The sequence below is a fragment of the Neoarius graeffei genome, chromosome 8, assembly GCF_027579695.1.
Source record: "Neoarius graeffei isolate fNeoGra1 chromosome 8, fNeoGra1.pri, whole genome shotgun sequence".
Lineage (NCBI taxonomy): Eukaryota > Metazoa > Chordata > Actinopteri > Siluriformes > Ariidae > Neoarius > Neoarius graeffei.
The window spans coordinates 24,179,855-24,194,602 of record NC_083576.1 but is presented as its reverse complement, the minus strand read 5'-3'; the positions used below and the strand labels follow the sequence as shown (position 1 = coordinate 24,194,602).

At 40.1% G+C, this 14,748-nt stretch overlaps 1 protein-coding gene across 3 annotated transcripts in view; it reads right to left on the bottom strand.

Annotated features, from left to right (window-relative positions):
* Nucleotides 1-14,748, bottom strand: part of znf185 (zinc finger protein 185 with LIM domain) — a 46,037-nt gene that overhangs the window by 19,878 nt on the left and 11,411 nt on the right. For all 3 annotated transcript variants that reach the window (XM_060927481.1, XM_060927482.1, XM_060927483.1), the window contains 6 exons: nt 13,017-13,109; nt 5,813-5,881; nt 3,834-3,890; nt 2,506-2,589; nt 2,299-2,373; nt 816-872 (listed from right to left, as the gene is read on the bottom strand). In XM_060927481.1, coding sequence (XP_060783464.1) covers nt 816-872; nt 2,299-2,373; nt 2,506-2,589; nt 3,834-3,890; nt 5,813-5,881; nt 13,017-13,109 — 435 coding nt within the window. The remainder of the gene's footprint in view (nt 1-815; nt 873-2,298; nt 2,374-2,505; nt 2,590-3,833; nt 3,891-5,812; nt 5,882-13,016; nt 13,110-14,748) is intronic.

The following is a 14,748-nucleotide window of genomic DNA, read 5'->3' as shown; positions in this document are numbered from 1 at the left end:
TTAACAGTGTGTACACTTTCTATATCCACTGTATCTCTATCAGGATGTATGATAGGACATTAATGATACGACGTGACCATGGCATGTTCCGATTTTTTAGAATTTCATCCATGATTCGGAAAGAGAGTGAGGAACCTCTAAGGCTTCGTACGGAGAGGACACAAGCACGGATGAACAACATCGGCAGGGCTGATCTAACAGAGGCTAAAACCAAAACAGCTTGTGTTTGCAGTAATCATTTTATCTCAGATGAGATTCAAAAGCTTTCTTGCTAATATCATGGAAGAATTTTATTTCGTGTTGCTAGAATTTTGCTATAAAATGAGTGTTCTCTTGTTGTGGTTCACTCAGTCATTGTTATAATTTTAACACACGTATTACCATTTCGCTTCTAGGAGTGCCAGCAAAATTATACGATAGAAACAATCCAGACTGGGCACCCACTCAGAAATTGGGCTGTGTTTCATCCAAAGTCGGACTTGATTCTTCAGCAGCCTAATCAGATAGAACACGATATCTGGGTACTCGATGGTCGATAGAAGTGTCCTATCTTCAGAAAAGTCTGACTGTTTTAAATAATATGAGTCAAAACCACACATATCTATCTTCTCTTTGTATCGAATCTTCACTCGACCGTTCAAATCGTGGTAATGCTGAGAAAATTCAGCATTGTTTACAGACACGCTTTCAACGGCTGCCATCCTAGTTGCTTTGTATATCCACCATCATGGAGGACGCTCATGATGTAGCACATTTTGATCACGTGGTTGCAAGTCATCTATTGAGGAAGTAGTGAATAGCACATCGTCTCTCACCCTCCTTTCAGCAGGTCAGTGGTGGTGGGGAAGGGGTCCTCCAAACTCTGTGGAGTGCTTACAGTGGGAAGAAAAAAGGAAGTGAGAATGTGAATATACATGAAAACATGTTAATATTATAATACCGTAATGCATGACAAAGTGGTTATAAGAAACAGAAGTGTGTCTGGACTAGAAATAGTACTGCAACCCTTCACCAGTGTCAGAGAATTAGTATGAAATAGATTTCTAGTACCCTACTTCAAGTTTGAAATGGTCATGTTTTATTGGCAGATCATTTTATTTCCAGAAAGAAGCAAAGGTATTTCCTATAATAAATCATACAAATGAGTTAAATCCTCTAAAACCAAGCTGAATAATCTTATAGTTGGTTTACAACAATCTGAAATTAAAGAAACATTTGCTAAATTTGCCCTTATTTTCACTTACTAGGACACAAGATTTTGCATATAGATTTAGGCTACATCCACACGACAACGGCAACGAGATTTTTTTTTTAGTGGGTAAAAACAATATTGCGTCCACATGGGCAACGGATCAGTAAAATATCAGGTACATATGGCAACGCAACGCTTGCTGAAAACGATGCAATACACATGCCACACCTCTACGTGCGCTGTAAGACGGTCCCATCGGAGACACCAGAACAATAGAAGAAGTAGGACGCATGCGCATAAACCCCTTCTTCTACCCGGCGTGAATGAGTGAGTGCTGCTTGTTCTAGTCATGTGGTTGTGACGTCATCGTAAACAAATCCATTCTACTCATCCAGATGACTTCGCAACGGCGCCGTTGCCAGATTTTTCCACTCTGGAAACCGTTCTCAAAAAATACCGTTTTGGGGCACCCAAAACGCCGATGCCGTGTGGACGCCAGGCCGAAACGATAAAAAATTTTATCGGATTCACCTGAATCCGTTGCCGTGTGGACAGGGCCTTAGTTTAGGTTTCTGCAACACATAACCTTTCTCTGTATCATGCTCCCTTCAGTCATCCTTTAAGGTAAAAGTAAGACATGTATCAAGACTCTTCACTGTACTAGTGCCCAAGTGGTGGGTTGAGCCTCTCCTGGCTATCTGAAGAGCTGAGTCATTGTCTTCAAATGAAGACATACCTCTTCATTAAACTCCTGAATAAGCACTAATGAAAAAGAATTGTCTGGTACTGATTTCTTCCTGCATTGACTAATTGTATGAACTCCTCTCTAACAGGGTTTTAGCTTGATGGTCTTCTTACACACTGACTCATTTGTACCAACATGAGGATGTGTTTTTGATGGAGAATATAAAGCACTTCTGTAAATCACTCTGGATAAACGTTAGATGTTGTGCAAGCCTTTGACGGAATTTAGAAAGAAAGAAAGAAAGAGAGAGAGAGAGAGAGAGAGAGAGAGAGAGAGAGAGAGAGAGAGAGATAGATAGATAGATAGATAGATAGATAGATAGATAGATAGATAGATAGATAGATAGATAGATAGGCTGTACCTCTTTACATCCTTCTCGGTCTGCACCACAGTTTGGGTTATCTCAGTTATGGTGTTTGTTTTATCAGTGCTTAGTCTGAGGAGGAGATCATAGAGATGAGCAGATCATAGAGATGAGCAGATTACTGAAACACTTCTCTTTTATTCTCCTGTTACTTCTCCAGCATCTTGGGTAAATACATCAAAAACAACAAAGATTCCTGCTTACTTGTCAGTATTGGTGTCAATGGGGATAATATCAACTGCAAGCAGATCCAGAGATCCTGTAGTCTTCTCTGTCTTGGGTAGGGAGCTGCAGAAAAAGCCAATGATTCACCTCAGAATTTTAGATAATTTTAGATAATTGTGTCTTAAATCACTCACAAAGGTCCACACTGTTACTCTATCCCAATTCAAACAGTTTTACACAATCATGAGTAATACTTGTGTCCGATATGTTTGGAGCTGGAGTGGAGCACAAACATGAACTCTGAACTGCTATACAGCTTATTGTATGTCACTTTGGTTCTGGCAAACAGCCAAAAAAAAAAAGAGTAAAAAATTGCCATTCTGACAGCCTATTTTTTTAGCTTATAACATACACTATATGATCAAAAGTCTGTGGACACCTGAGCAACACACCCATGTGTGGTTCTTCCCCAAACCATTGCTACTAAGTTGGATACATGTACCTGTATAGAACAGTTTTGTATGGTGAAGTATTAAGATTTCCCTTCACTGGAATTAAGAACCCCAAACCCGTTCTACAATGACAGTGCTCCTGTGCACAAATCAAGCTCCATGAAGACATGGTTTGGAGACAAATTCACGTGGCCTGCACAGAGCCCTGACCTCAACCTCACAGAACACTTTTGGGATGAGCTGGAAGACTAACTAATGGTCTTGTGGCTGAATGAACACAAATCTCCACAATCACACCCCAAAATCTAGTGAAAAGTCTTCCCAGAAGAGTAGAAGTTATAAAAGAAAAAAAAGAGGGACTAAATCTGGAATGGAATTTTCAACAAATACATTTAGGGTTTATGGCCAGGTGTCCACAAATTTTTGGCCATATAGTGTATTCTGGAAATCTTCTTGATGCTTTCTGTAACAATCATGTTGGGCGTCATAAATCTATAAGTGTGATTTCCTCATGCAGTGAATATCAGGCTTTGATCAAGTTTTTGGTGTGCCAAAGCAAAATATAAGGCGAAGAAAAATCCACTTTTCTTCCTTTTCACTTTCAAGAGTCACATGTCTAGCATTTTAAAATGGTAGACCTTTGATTGTGGATGACATACATGCAAAAGAGAAACAGGAAAGAGTCTAGTTTTCATAATTATACGTAAACTAGACTCATAATGCATAATTATTTGGATATTTTCTACCATATACCTCTCATATATGGTAGAAAATAATCAAATTTCACTATGTGAAGGGTTACAGACTGTTACACATATTCAGGATTTTTAAATAAAATACATTAATGGCTGTATTGCAGTAAAATCAAGAGGTATGAGTTAATGGGAAAGTAGTGAATAGCACAAAGCCTCTTACCCTCCTGCCAGCAGGTCAGTGTGGATGGGGACGGGATCCAGCAAATTCTGTGGAGTGCTTCAAGTGAAAAAATTGGAAAGTTAATTTATGAGCTGACACATGATAACACAAGACAAAGTGTTCATAAGAAACACTATGTGCTTGAACTCGAGCGCCAACCCTACACCAGTCTGAGCATTAATGGAGCTCTAGTGCCTTCTTGTGGCTATTTTGTGAACAGTCTCCATACTAGATGTTTAAGTTGCATGTTGTAGCAGTCTATAAAAATTCAGCACCACCATTAATGTTTGGATGATTAATTCAGTTTATTTTATTTTATTTTTGCAGTCCAGTTTCCATCAAATCTTGCGCTCTGATTGGCTGGCGAGCGGGTCCGGTACGGACCCCAGTTACGGACCTCTGGCGACTCGCTCGTTCACAACAACAAACATAGTAGCAATTTTTTGTCAACATTTATTTTAGCATTTCTCAGGAGAATAACATTAATTTTACATCATGGATGGCGATAACGACAGTCTTCACAGCGAAAGCGAGTTTTACTACCCTGAGGAAGAAGAAATAAAAGAAAACATTTCAGGAGAAAGCTAAAAACCTCTAACTTGCTAATGCCAAGCAAAAACATGGCCGAATCCTGAATGACTCAATTTTGTATAAATAGGGGACTACATAGGCGGCAAAATGTAGCTTTTTTCCTGCCATGGAAGTGCACTTGTATACCGAGGAGAAAGCCATTTGCATTACAGCCGTGAATGAGGATTCAAAATGGCAGCTCGGCTCGGTTTTCCCTTTCAGGTGCTCTCATTTTGTGTTAGAATTTGGTAAATAAAAAAATTATTTACCAGCTTAAGGTCGGTCCGTATGGTGAAATACCGTGGCCTCGGTCAGTACTTTCAAGACCTCGGTCACGGTATTTCACAATACGGACCTCCCATCTGGTAAATAACATTTTTTTTTTTCGCGGTCCGGTTTCCATCAAATCCTGTGCTCTGATTGGCTGGTGAGCGGGTTCGTATCCTACAGTACGGACCCCAGTTATGGACCTCTGGCGACTCGCTCGTTCACAACAACAAACATAGTAGCAATTTTTGTCAACATTTATCTTTTTTATAAGATTTATTTATAAGAATTTATCAAAAATCTTATCAATTTTTGCCAGCATGATAGCATTAATTTTACGTCATGGATAGCGATAATGACAGCGTTCACAGCGAAAGCGAGTTTTACTACCTTGAGAAAGAAGAAATAAAATAAAACATTTCAGGAGAAAGCTAAAAACCTGTAACTGTTGCTAACGCTGAGGAAAAACATGGCTGAATCCTGAATGACTCAATTTTGTATAAATAGGGGACTACATAGGCGGTAAAATGTTGCTTTTTTTCCTGCCATGGAAGTGCACTTGTATACCAAGGAGGAAGCCATTTGTATTACAGCCGTGAATGAGGATTCAAAATATCATTAATTTTACAGCATGTATAGCGATAACGAGTGTTCACAGCGAAAGCGAGTTTTACTACCCTGAGGAAGACAAAATAAAAGAAAACATTTCAGGAGAAAGCTAAAAACCTGTAACTTGCTAACGCCGAGCAAAAACATGGCTGAATCCTGAATGACTCAATTTTGTATAAATAGGGGACTACATAGGCAGCAAAATGTTGCTTTTTTTCCTGCCATGGAAGTGCACTTGTATACCGAGGAGGAAGTAATTTGCATTACAGCCGTGAATGAGGATTCAAAATGGTGGCTCGCCTCGGCTCGGTTTTCCCTTTCGGGCGCTCTCGTTTTCTGTTAGAATTTGGTAAAGAAAAAAATAAATATATTATTTACCAGCGTAAGGTCGGTCCATATGGTGAAATACCGCGACCTCGGCCAGAGGGCCTTGAACAGTACTTTCAAGACCTCAGTCACTGTATTTCATGATACGGACCTCCCAGCTGGTAAATAACATATTGACTTGCTTTTATAGAGAAAAACACACTGACCTCTCAGTCAGATCCAGAAGAGCATCATCATTCAAGACGCTGGTCTTCTCAACTGGCTTTGAGTTGATACTGAGTAAAGAGATGCAGGAAGACAGAAGATATTGTCAGTAAATTAGTAGAAAGCAAGCTACACCTTTTAATTAATTCATTAATGTGAATCTCTTAGCAGCTTAGTGTTAATCTGTTTAATGAAATCTCTAACACATACTAACGCTGTCAAATACAACACTACACAGGATCGTTTTGTTCTTAATGTCACAAGAGTTATGAATAAGTATGCAATCCTGACAAGTACATGGAGGAAAGGACACATAAGTGTGAGAATTCATGCCTGATAGATAGATAGATAGATAGATAGATAGATAGATAGATAGATAGATAGATAGATAGATAGATAGATAGATAGATAGATAGATAGATAGATAGATGCATAAAAATACAATAATGATATGGGTCTACACCACATGCACTAATAAATGTAGTCCATGGTGAATATACTGTACAGTATAATGCACCTTGCAACAACAACATGTTTTATTCCTGAAGCAATACATTTGTACAGTGTCTTGTAAAAGTATTCATCCCCCTTCGTGTTTGTCCTGTTTTGTTGCATTACAAGCTGGAATGAAAATGGATTTTTGGGAGATTAGCACCATTCGAGTTACACAACAACTTTAAAGGTGCAAATTGTTGTTTTTTGTGACACAAACAGTAAATAAGATAAAAAACAGAAATCTGGAGTGTGCATAGGTATTCACCCCTTTTCACATGAAACCCCTAAATGAGAGCTGGTCCAACCAATTCACTTAATAAATCACATAATTACTTGGTTAAGATCCGCCTGTGTGCATTCACAGTGTCGCATGATCTGTCACATGATGTCTGTATAAATCAACCTGTTCTGGAAGGACCCTGACTCTGCTACACTACTAAGCAAGCAACATAAAAACCAAGGAGCACTCCAAACTGGTCAGAGACAAAGTTGTAGAGAAGTATAGATCAGGGTTGGGTCATAAAAAATATCCCAAACTTTGAATATCCCAGGGAGCACCATTAAATCCATTACAGCAAAATGGAAAGAATATGTCACCACTACAAACCTGACAAGAAAAGGCCGCCCACCAAAACTCACAGACCGGGCAAGGAGGGCATTAATCAGAGATGCAACAAAAAATACCAAAGATAACACTGAAGCAGCTGCAAAGATCCACAGCGGAGATGGGAGTATCTGTCCATTGGACCACTTTAAGCCAGACACTCCACAGAGTGCGGCTTTATGGAAGAGTGGCCAGAAAAAAAGTCATTGCTTAAGAAAACACGTTTGGATTTTGCCCAACAGCATGTGGCAGACTCAGGGGCAATTTCTCAGAGACAACAAGGGAAGCCAAGCTTCCCCTAAAATTCTCTCCCCAAACTGCGGCGTCTACGACGTTAAATTCTCATTAAAACAATAACTTGCATAACATAATATATGCCCAAGATTGTATTTATGTTCATAACTATCCTGTAACTTATTTGAGTGATGTCTGACGAACTTGCAGTTCGCTACGAGAATCACCTTTGCTGCCAGGCTGTAACCTTTCTTATTTCAATGGGCTCTATGGACTGGCAGCAGTGTTGCCAGATTGGGCGGTTTTAAGTGCATTTTGGCGGGTTTTGAACATATTTTGGGATGGAAAACGTCAGCAGTATCTGGCAACACTGACTGGCAGCCGGGTATCCGTTGCAGTCTACGAGACGGCTCTGAACAGCCAATTTCGGCTAGTTGTTATTGGTTAAAATCAACAAAATCATCACTTCCAGGGAAGCCGGGCTTCTCTGGGACTAAACGAGACAGTGGGAGGGACAAGAAGCCGGGCTGATAAAGGATTATTGGAGGTAGTGTTTGAAAGACATGAGGAGGGCGGTACTTCGGCGAGGAACACAGAAGTATGATCAGTCAGTCCCTAGCGGATGTCGAAAAAGTGCAGTCATGTGCCAAAGTGCTGTCCGAATTTCTTTTAACGTTTCTTCTCATTGATGTCTCTGTACATTACTCTGTAAATAAATGTAAATATTACTCGTTGTGCTCCATTAACTTTCATCCATTCTATCAGTTTGATCATTCGTGAATTCACTCGTTTATTTCATTTGTAGTTCAATCTGGTTGTAGGCTAGCTTGAGCCTTATTGGGATCTGCAGTGCTAGCTGCTAACAGAAATTGGTGAAGTCTCTGGAAAGCACAACCAGCTGGTATGACAGGGTCACAGACCATTTTCTGGAAAAGGAGCGGAGGGCAGAATTTGTGTATAAATAGTGTTCATGTTCATGAATCTGAAGTGTGTATATTGTTCAGTAATGTTAAGAGAATGGTGGGCTCTGTGTTATAGGTTATACCTGGGTATGATATTCAAGGTTCTGTGTGTTGCATAGCCTACCTGGTTATGAATTTCCAGACTGTGTTGCAGATGATGTTCAAGGATGTGTTGCACAGCTGGGTGTTGTGTTAAAGACTCTGTGTTGCATATCAGGGTATGATGTTCAAGGCTCTTCATTGAATAGCCAGTGATTTTTGGATGTTTGATATTTTTGATTAAGGATATGAGGCACTAGCCTGGCAAGCCAGACTATAACATGAAATGTACAAGCAAAAATACTTTCTGCCACTAGGTAGGGTTGTCTAGTTCACTATGCTAATGGGGCACACCTTTCTATGCTTTGATATCCGGCCTACAGGTTTTACGATGAATGCGTAAAATGGGCTTCCCCTGTTTTAAAAACCAGCAGCCGCCACTGGGCAGACTCCCCAAACACATGGAAGAAGATTCTCTGGTTAAATGAAACTAAAATTAATCTTTTTGGCCATCATGGGAAAGGCCATGTGTGGTGCAAACCCAACACCCTGAAAACACCATTCCTACAGTGAAACATGGTGATGGCAGCATCATGCTGTGGGGATATTTTTCATCTGCAGGGACAGGAAAGCTTGTCAGGACTGAAGGAAAGATGGATGGCACTGAATACAAGACAATTCTGGAGGAAAACCTGTTTGAGTCAGCCAGAGGTTTGAGACTGGGACGAAGGTCTACATTCCAGCGGGACAATGACCCTAAACATACTGCTAAAGCTACACTGGAGTGGTTTTAAGAGAAACATTTAAATGTCTTAGAATGGCCTAGTCAAAGCCCAGGCCTCAATCCAACTGAGAATCTGTGACACAACTTGAAGATCGCTGTACACCAACGCAACCCATCTAACTTGAAGGAGTTGGAGCAGTTCTACCTTGAGGAATGGGCAAAAATCCCAGTAGCTAGATGTGCTAAGTTAATAGAGACATACCCCAAGAGACTTGCAGCTGTAATTGGAGCAAAAGGTGGCTCTACAAAGTGTTGAATTTGGGGGAGGGTGAACACCTATGTACACTCCAGATTTCTGGGGTTTTTTTCATCTTAATTATTGTTTGTGTCACAATAAAACAACAATTTTCACCTTTAAAGTTGTAGGCATGTTGTGTAAATCAGATGGTGCTAACCTCCCAAAAATCCATTTTAATTCCAGCTTGTAATGTGTCAAAACAGGACAAACACCAAGGGGGATGAATACATACTTTTGCAAGACACTGTATATTTATTACCGCCACTAACTATGTTGGAGGAGGTAACGTTTCACCTCCATTTTTTTTTTTTGTCTTTTCTCACCGTAACTCAAAAAGCAGTTTTTTGAACAGCTTTTGATGAAATTTTGAGGAAAGGTGGGCCATGGGCAACGGAACAATTGATTGGATGTTGATGCAAATGAAGCTACGGTGTAAGCGGCAGGATGGTGTCGTGGTTAGCACTGTCGCCTCACAGCAAGAAGGTTATGCGTTTGAGCCCAGTGGCCAGTGGGGGCCTTTCTGTGTGGAGTTTGCATGTTCTCCCCGTGTCTGCGTGGGTTTCCTCTGGGTGCTCGGGTTTCCTCCGCAGGCCAAAGACATGCGGTTAGGTTAATATGGGGCAGCCTGAAGGTTGGGCTGAAGTGCCCTTGAGGAAGTCCCTGGGTGCTGTACACGGGCGATTGCTCTAAGACAATGAGGGAGGCTCAGCCTCCTCTAAAAATGACGAACATCGTGTAGGTCGAATTGCGCTAGGCTTATGTTATAGCCAACCTTATAACATTGCTATTTCAGATCCAGAATCATAGAAATATATGTGCTCAACCCAACTACAGTGCGAAATCATTCCGTTATAACTTTCCCCAGTTCGCCTAATGTGTGCATGAGTTTTTCCCCCTCGTGACAGCGCGATGCAAACCAGCCTCAGTGGACTTCAATGGCATTTGGCAGCTATGCGCTTTTCAATCTCAAAATGCAAGACGATTATTGGACAAATACTGCGAAAACGCCCGCCCACGGAGTCTCACGGACTCCCAGCCTCAGTGGACTTCAATGGCATTTGGGAGCTATGCGCTTTTCAATCTCAAAATGCAAGACGATTGTTGGACAAATACTGCGAAAATGCCCGCCCACAGACTCCGAGCCTCACAGTGGGAGGGACATGGCAGTTTCCGCGAGGAGACTGGTGATTGGTGAAAGCGGACGGATATTTTCTTTGATTGACAGCTCGTTTCAAATATAGACAGGCAGCGGTGAATCTCAGTTCAGTCCCATGCGGATTCACAAGTGCTGTGGTGTATTGTAAGAGATTGGCTTACGTTTCGATTTCATTCATTACATACGGTTTCTACCAGCTTTTTTAGTTTGTATATATTTTCATTGTAAATAAAGTGTAAATATAGTGTTGTCAAGTTTGCTATCTTAGTTCCAGAAATTTCGTTTATTTGAGTGACTGAACTTGAACTTGAGGGGGCTAGTCAGCTAGCAAGAAAGCTGCGCACAGATGCCAAGCATTGCTGATTTAATTTTGGCGAAGCCATTTGCCAGTCTTCCTTTCGAGGAAAAAATTAAAATTAAAGAGCAGGGTAGACCAATGCCTCAAATTGACTTGGTGAAAAAGGTAGGGAATAATACTCATTCCTTTCAGCTCTCCTGGTACGAGAAAGTGAATTGGCTAACAGCAAGTGACCCACATCAACAACAGTAAATAGGCTACTTTAGTAATATGTCATGGATGGACCAAAAATATAGAATCTATTTAAAATGTTTATGCTGAGTATATTATATTGGAATATATATTTTTCTGGATATGAATTAAATACAGCTACAATTTGGAAAACATTTTTAAACAAAAACACAGCCGAGAACATTTCACACTACAGACCTGGATTAAAAGTGAAGAGTTATCAAAATTGTCAATAAAACATTTCTCAGTCAAAATAAGTAAAATATAGGGAAAGTGTCATTGAATGAAATGTGTGGCACCCAGCTCTATGTTTGGCTCCCCAAGGTCAGTGCTTGTGCCTATTCCAGAACACTCTGCTGTTACTGCTGAGGTTCTTGACAAAGAGCTGCTTTCAATAATGATCAATTTTTAAACAACATGCCACATGCCACAATTTTAAAATATAAAATATTAAAATATGACCCCCAAAACCACCATCATGTATATTGGACAGTAGGCTAATGGGCCAAAAGAACCTGTTATTTCACAGTTTGTGACCCTGCCAACAATCAGCCAGATCAGTGGCAAGAGTATGGGCAAAATTGATGTTTTTTCTTTTAAAATCTGGAAATATCGTAACCGGCCAGCCTCCCCTGTTTGAAAGACTACCAGCCGCCACTGGTGCTGTAGCTAGGTATGTGTGTGTGCTCATTACTCACTTGTGTGTGTTCACTGCTTCAGATGGGTTAAATGCAGAGGAAACATTTCACTGTGCTTAAGTCTGTGCTTGAGTGTCTGTGATAAATAAAGGCTTCTTGTTCTTGGATGTGGATACAGGATTTTTTTTTTTTTTTGCCTTTTCTCAACGTACCTCAAAAAGTAGTGATGAAAAAAGAATTTTGATGAAATTTGTAGCTTTAGTATTTAGTACAGCTTTAATATTATTCTAGGTTCAAGTGATTTGATTTTGATGGTGATAATATGTGGCTTGGCGGAGGTACAGTATACACTCTACCATGTGCCCTTCTAATTTATCTATTATTGCTATATTCAATGTTGTAAAATGTTCACAAAACAAGTTTGTGGCCATTTTCTGTTAATGTTTACATTATAGAAGCTCTAAAAAGTTTTTTAAAAATCTAAAAAGTCTCTAAAAACTGCAAAGACTGTTCCATGTCAGAAAACTTAAAGTTACAGCTTTGCCTCTGATTGTTACAAAGTGCTAACACTGAAGACTCCTTTGAAAAAAAAGAGAGAAATAAACATATCCTCACTGAACAATTACATTTTTTCCATCAGTTTATGTGACACATCCATCATACAAATCCCTGAATATGTTGTTACTATAGAAGCAATAATGTATTCATAGAAATCTATGTCAACTATTTTCAGAGCTGCTGCTATGGAAAATTAATCAATCAGATTTGAGAATTCAAGAGCACTGTGTTATAATGTTAAACAAGGTTAAATAGGACTCAGGAGGATGTGAGGTAGCACAAAGCAGATATAATAGGGTTTTTGGAGTTTTTTTTTTTTTAATTGAGAAAGATCCAACTTTAGCTCATTTTAGCTTATTTGGCTCTGAAAATCTGAGCATTCGGTCCAGGTTTCTTTTATTACATCATTTTAATTTGCTATACTTTTTCTCTCTTTGTTCTTAGTTTACTTTATCCTTGTTTCTCACTGTTATTCTTCCTGGGAAAAAAAAAAGCATTCTGTAAATTTGAAGAAGAGGCTTCACTGACTGGTTCACTGACCGTGGGAAGCCTTGTGTAAGAGCTGCACAAAGGATGTGGGCATCCTACATTCAAAGTAGAAAGCCTCAGTGAAGCACAAGGGGCGTGAACACCCTACATTCAAAATACAAAGCCTCGCTGTTTGGAATACAGTGCAAAGCCTTGTGTAAGGAGCACCAGGAGTGTCAAAATGTTACTTCTATTTCATATTTATACTGTCTTTCTTTGTTGTCTTCATTACTTCCTCTTTTCACTCTCATCCAGAATTTCATGTTTGCTTACTTGTTCAGGATTTAACTCACGAGGACTTTCTACTTAGCTGCCAAGTCAAATCAGCCACGTTAAAGGGGTAGAGCAACTGAACACAAACATTCCAATTGACACTATATTTACTTAACATGTATTTACACTTGCTCTGTAGTAATCTTTAATCATTTCAATGTATCAAACCTCAGGTTAGAAGTGGCCTCTGGTTCGGGTTCAGGAGTTGTGGATGGGACTTCCTTTACAGCTGGAACGGCCGGAGCGACTGGTTCAGTGGTACTAAAGAAAAACCAACAACATTCCAGAACACATCCACATAGGTATGCAGTCATGGATGGCATTCATGACAGAGATTACACAACTAATGTCGCTGATTGTTGAATGGATCTTCTGGCATGTTCAATTACCATGAGAGTTACACATACACATTCTGAATTTACAGTATGCAATTTGCTCTATGAAAGTGTCCATCCATCCATCCATTCATTATCTGTAGCCGCTTATCCTGTACAGGGTCACAGGCAAGCTGGAGCCTATCCCAGCTGACTATGGGCAAGAGGTGGGGTACACGCTGGACAAGTCACCAGGTCATCGCAGGACTAACACATAGAGGAAAAACGACCATTCACACTCACAGTCAATTTAGAGCCTAACCTGCATGTCTTTGGACTGTTGGGGAAACTCACGCAGACACAGGGAGAACATGCAAACTCTACACAGAAAGGCCCTCATCAGCCGCTGGGCTTGAACCCAGTACCTTCTTGCTGTGAGGCAACAGCGCTAACCACTACACCACTTATGAAGATGTCATCATATGTAATAAAGATAATGATTAAACATGTCTTTAGGATTATCACCAGTGTACTGATCTGCGTTTGGTCTTTACTGTCAATCACTGATTGATACAAGTGATCAGATTTTCTGGAAGTTCAGTTGTCAAAAATGAATAAGTTTATATATATAGTACCTGCAGCTAAATACAGTGGTGCTTGAAAATTTGCAAAGCCTTTAGAATTTTCTATATTTCTGCATAAATATGACCTAAAACATCATCAGATTTTCACACAAGTCCTAAAAGTAGATAAAGAGAACCCAGTTAAATAAATGAGACAAAAATGTTATACTTGGTCATTTATTTATTGAGGAAAATAATCCAATATTACATATCTGTGAGTGACAAAAGTATGTGAACCTTTGCTTTCAGAATCTGGTGTGATCCCCTTGTACAGCAATAACTGCAACTAAACGTTTCCGGTAACTGTTGATCAGTCCTGCACACTGGCTTGGAGGAATTTTAGCCCATTCCTCCGTACAGAACAGCTTCAACTCTGGGATGTTGGTGGGTTTCCTCACATGAACTGCTCGCTTCAGGTCCTTCCACAACATTTTGATTGGATTAAGGTCAGGACATTGACTTGGCCATTCCAAAACACTAACTTTATTCTTCTTTGACCATTCTTTGGTAGAACGACTTGTGTGCTTAGGGTTGTTGTCTTGCCGCATGACCCACCTTCTCTTGAGATTCAGTTCATGGACAGATGTCCTGACATTTTCCTTTTGAATTCACTGGTATAATTCAGAATTCATTGTTCCATCAATGATGGCAAGCCGTCCTGGCCCAGATGCAGCAAAACAGGCCCAAACCATGATACTACCACCACCATGTTTCACAGATGGGATAAGGTTCTTATGCTGGAATGCAGTGTTTTCCTTTCTCCAAACATAACACTTCTCATTTAAACCAAAAAGTTCTATTTTGGTCTCATCCGTCCCCAAAACTTTTTTCCAATAGCCTTCTGGCTTGTCCACATGATCTTTAGCAAACTGCAGACGAGCAGCAATGTTCTTTTTGGAGAGCAGTGGTTTCTCCTTGCAACCCTGCCATGCACACCATTGTTGTTCAGTGTTCTCTTGATGG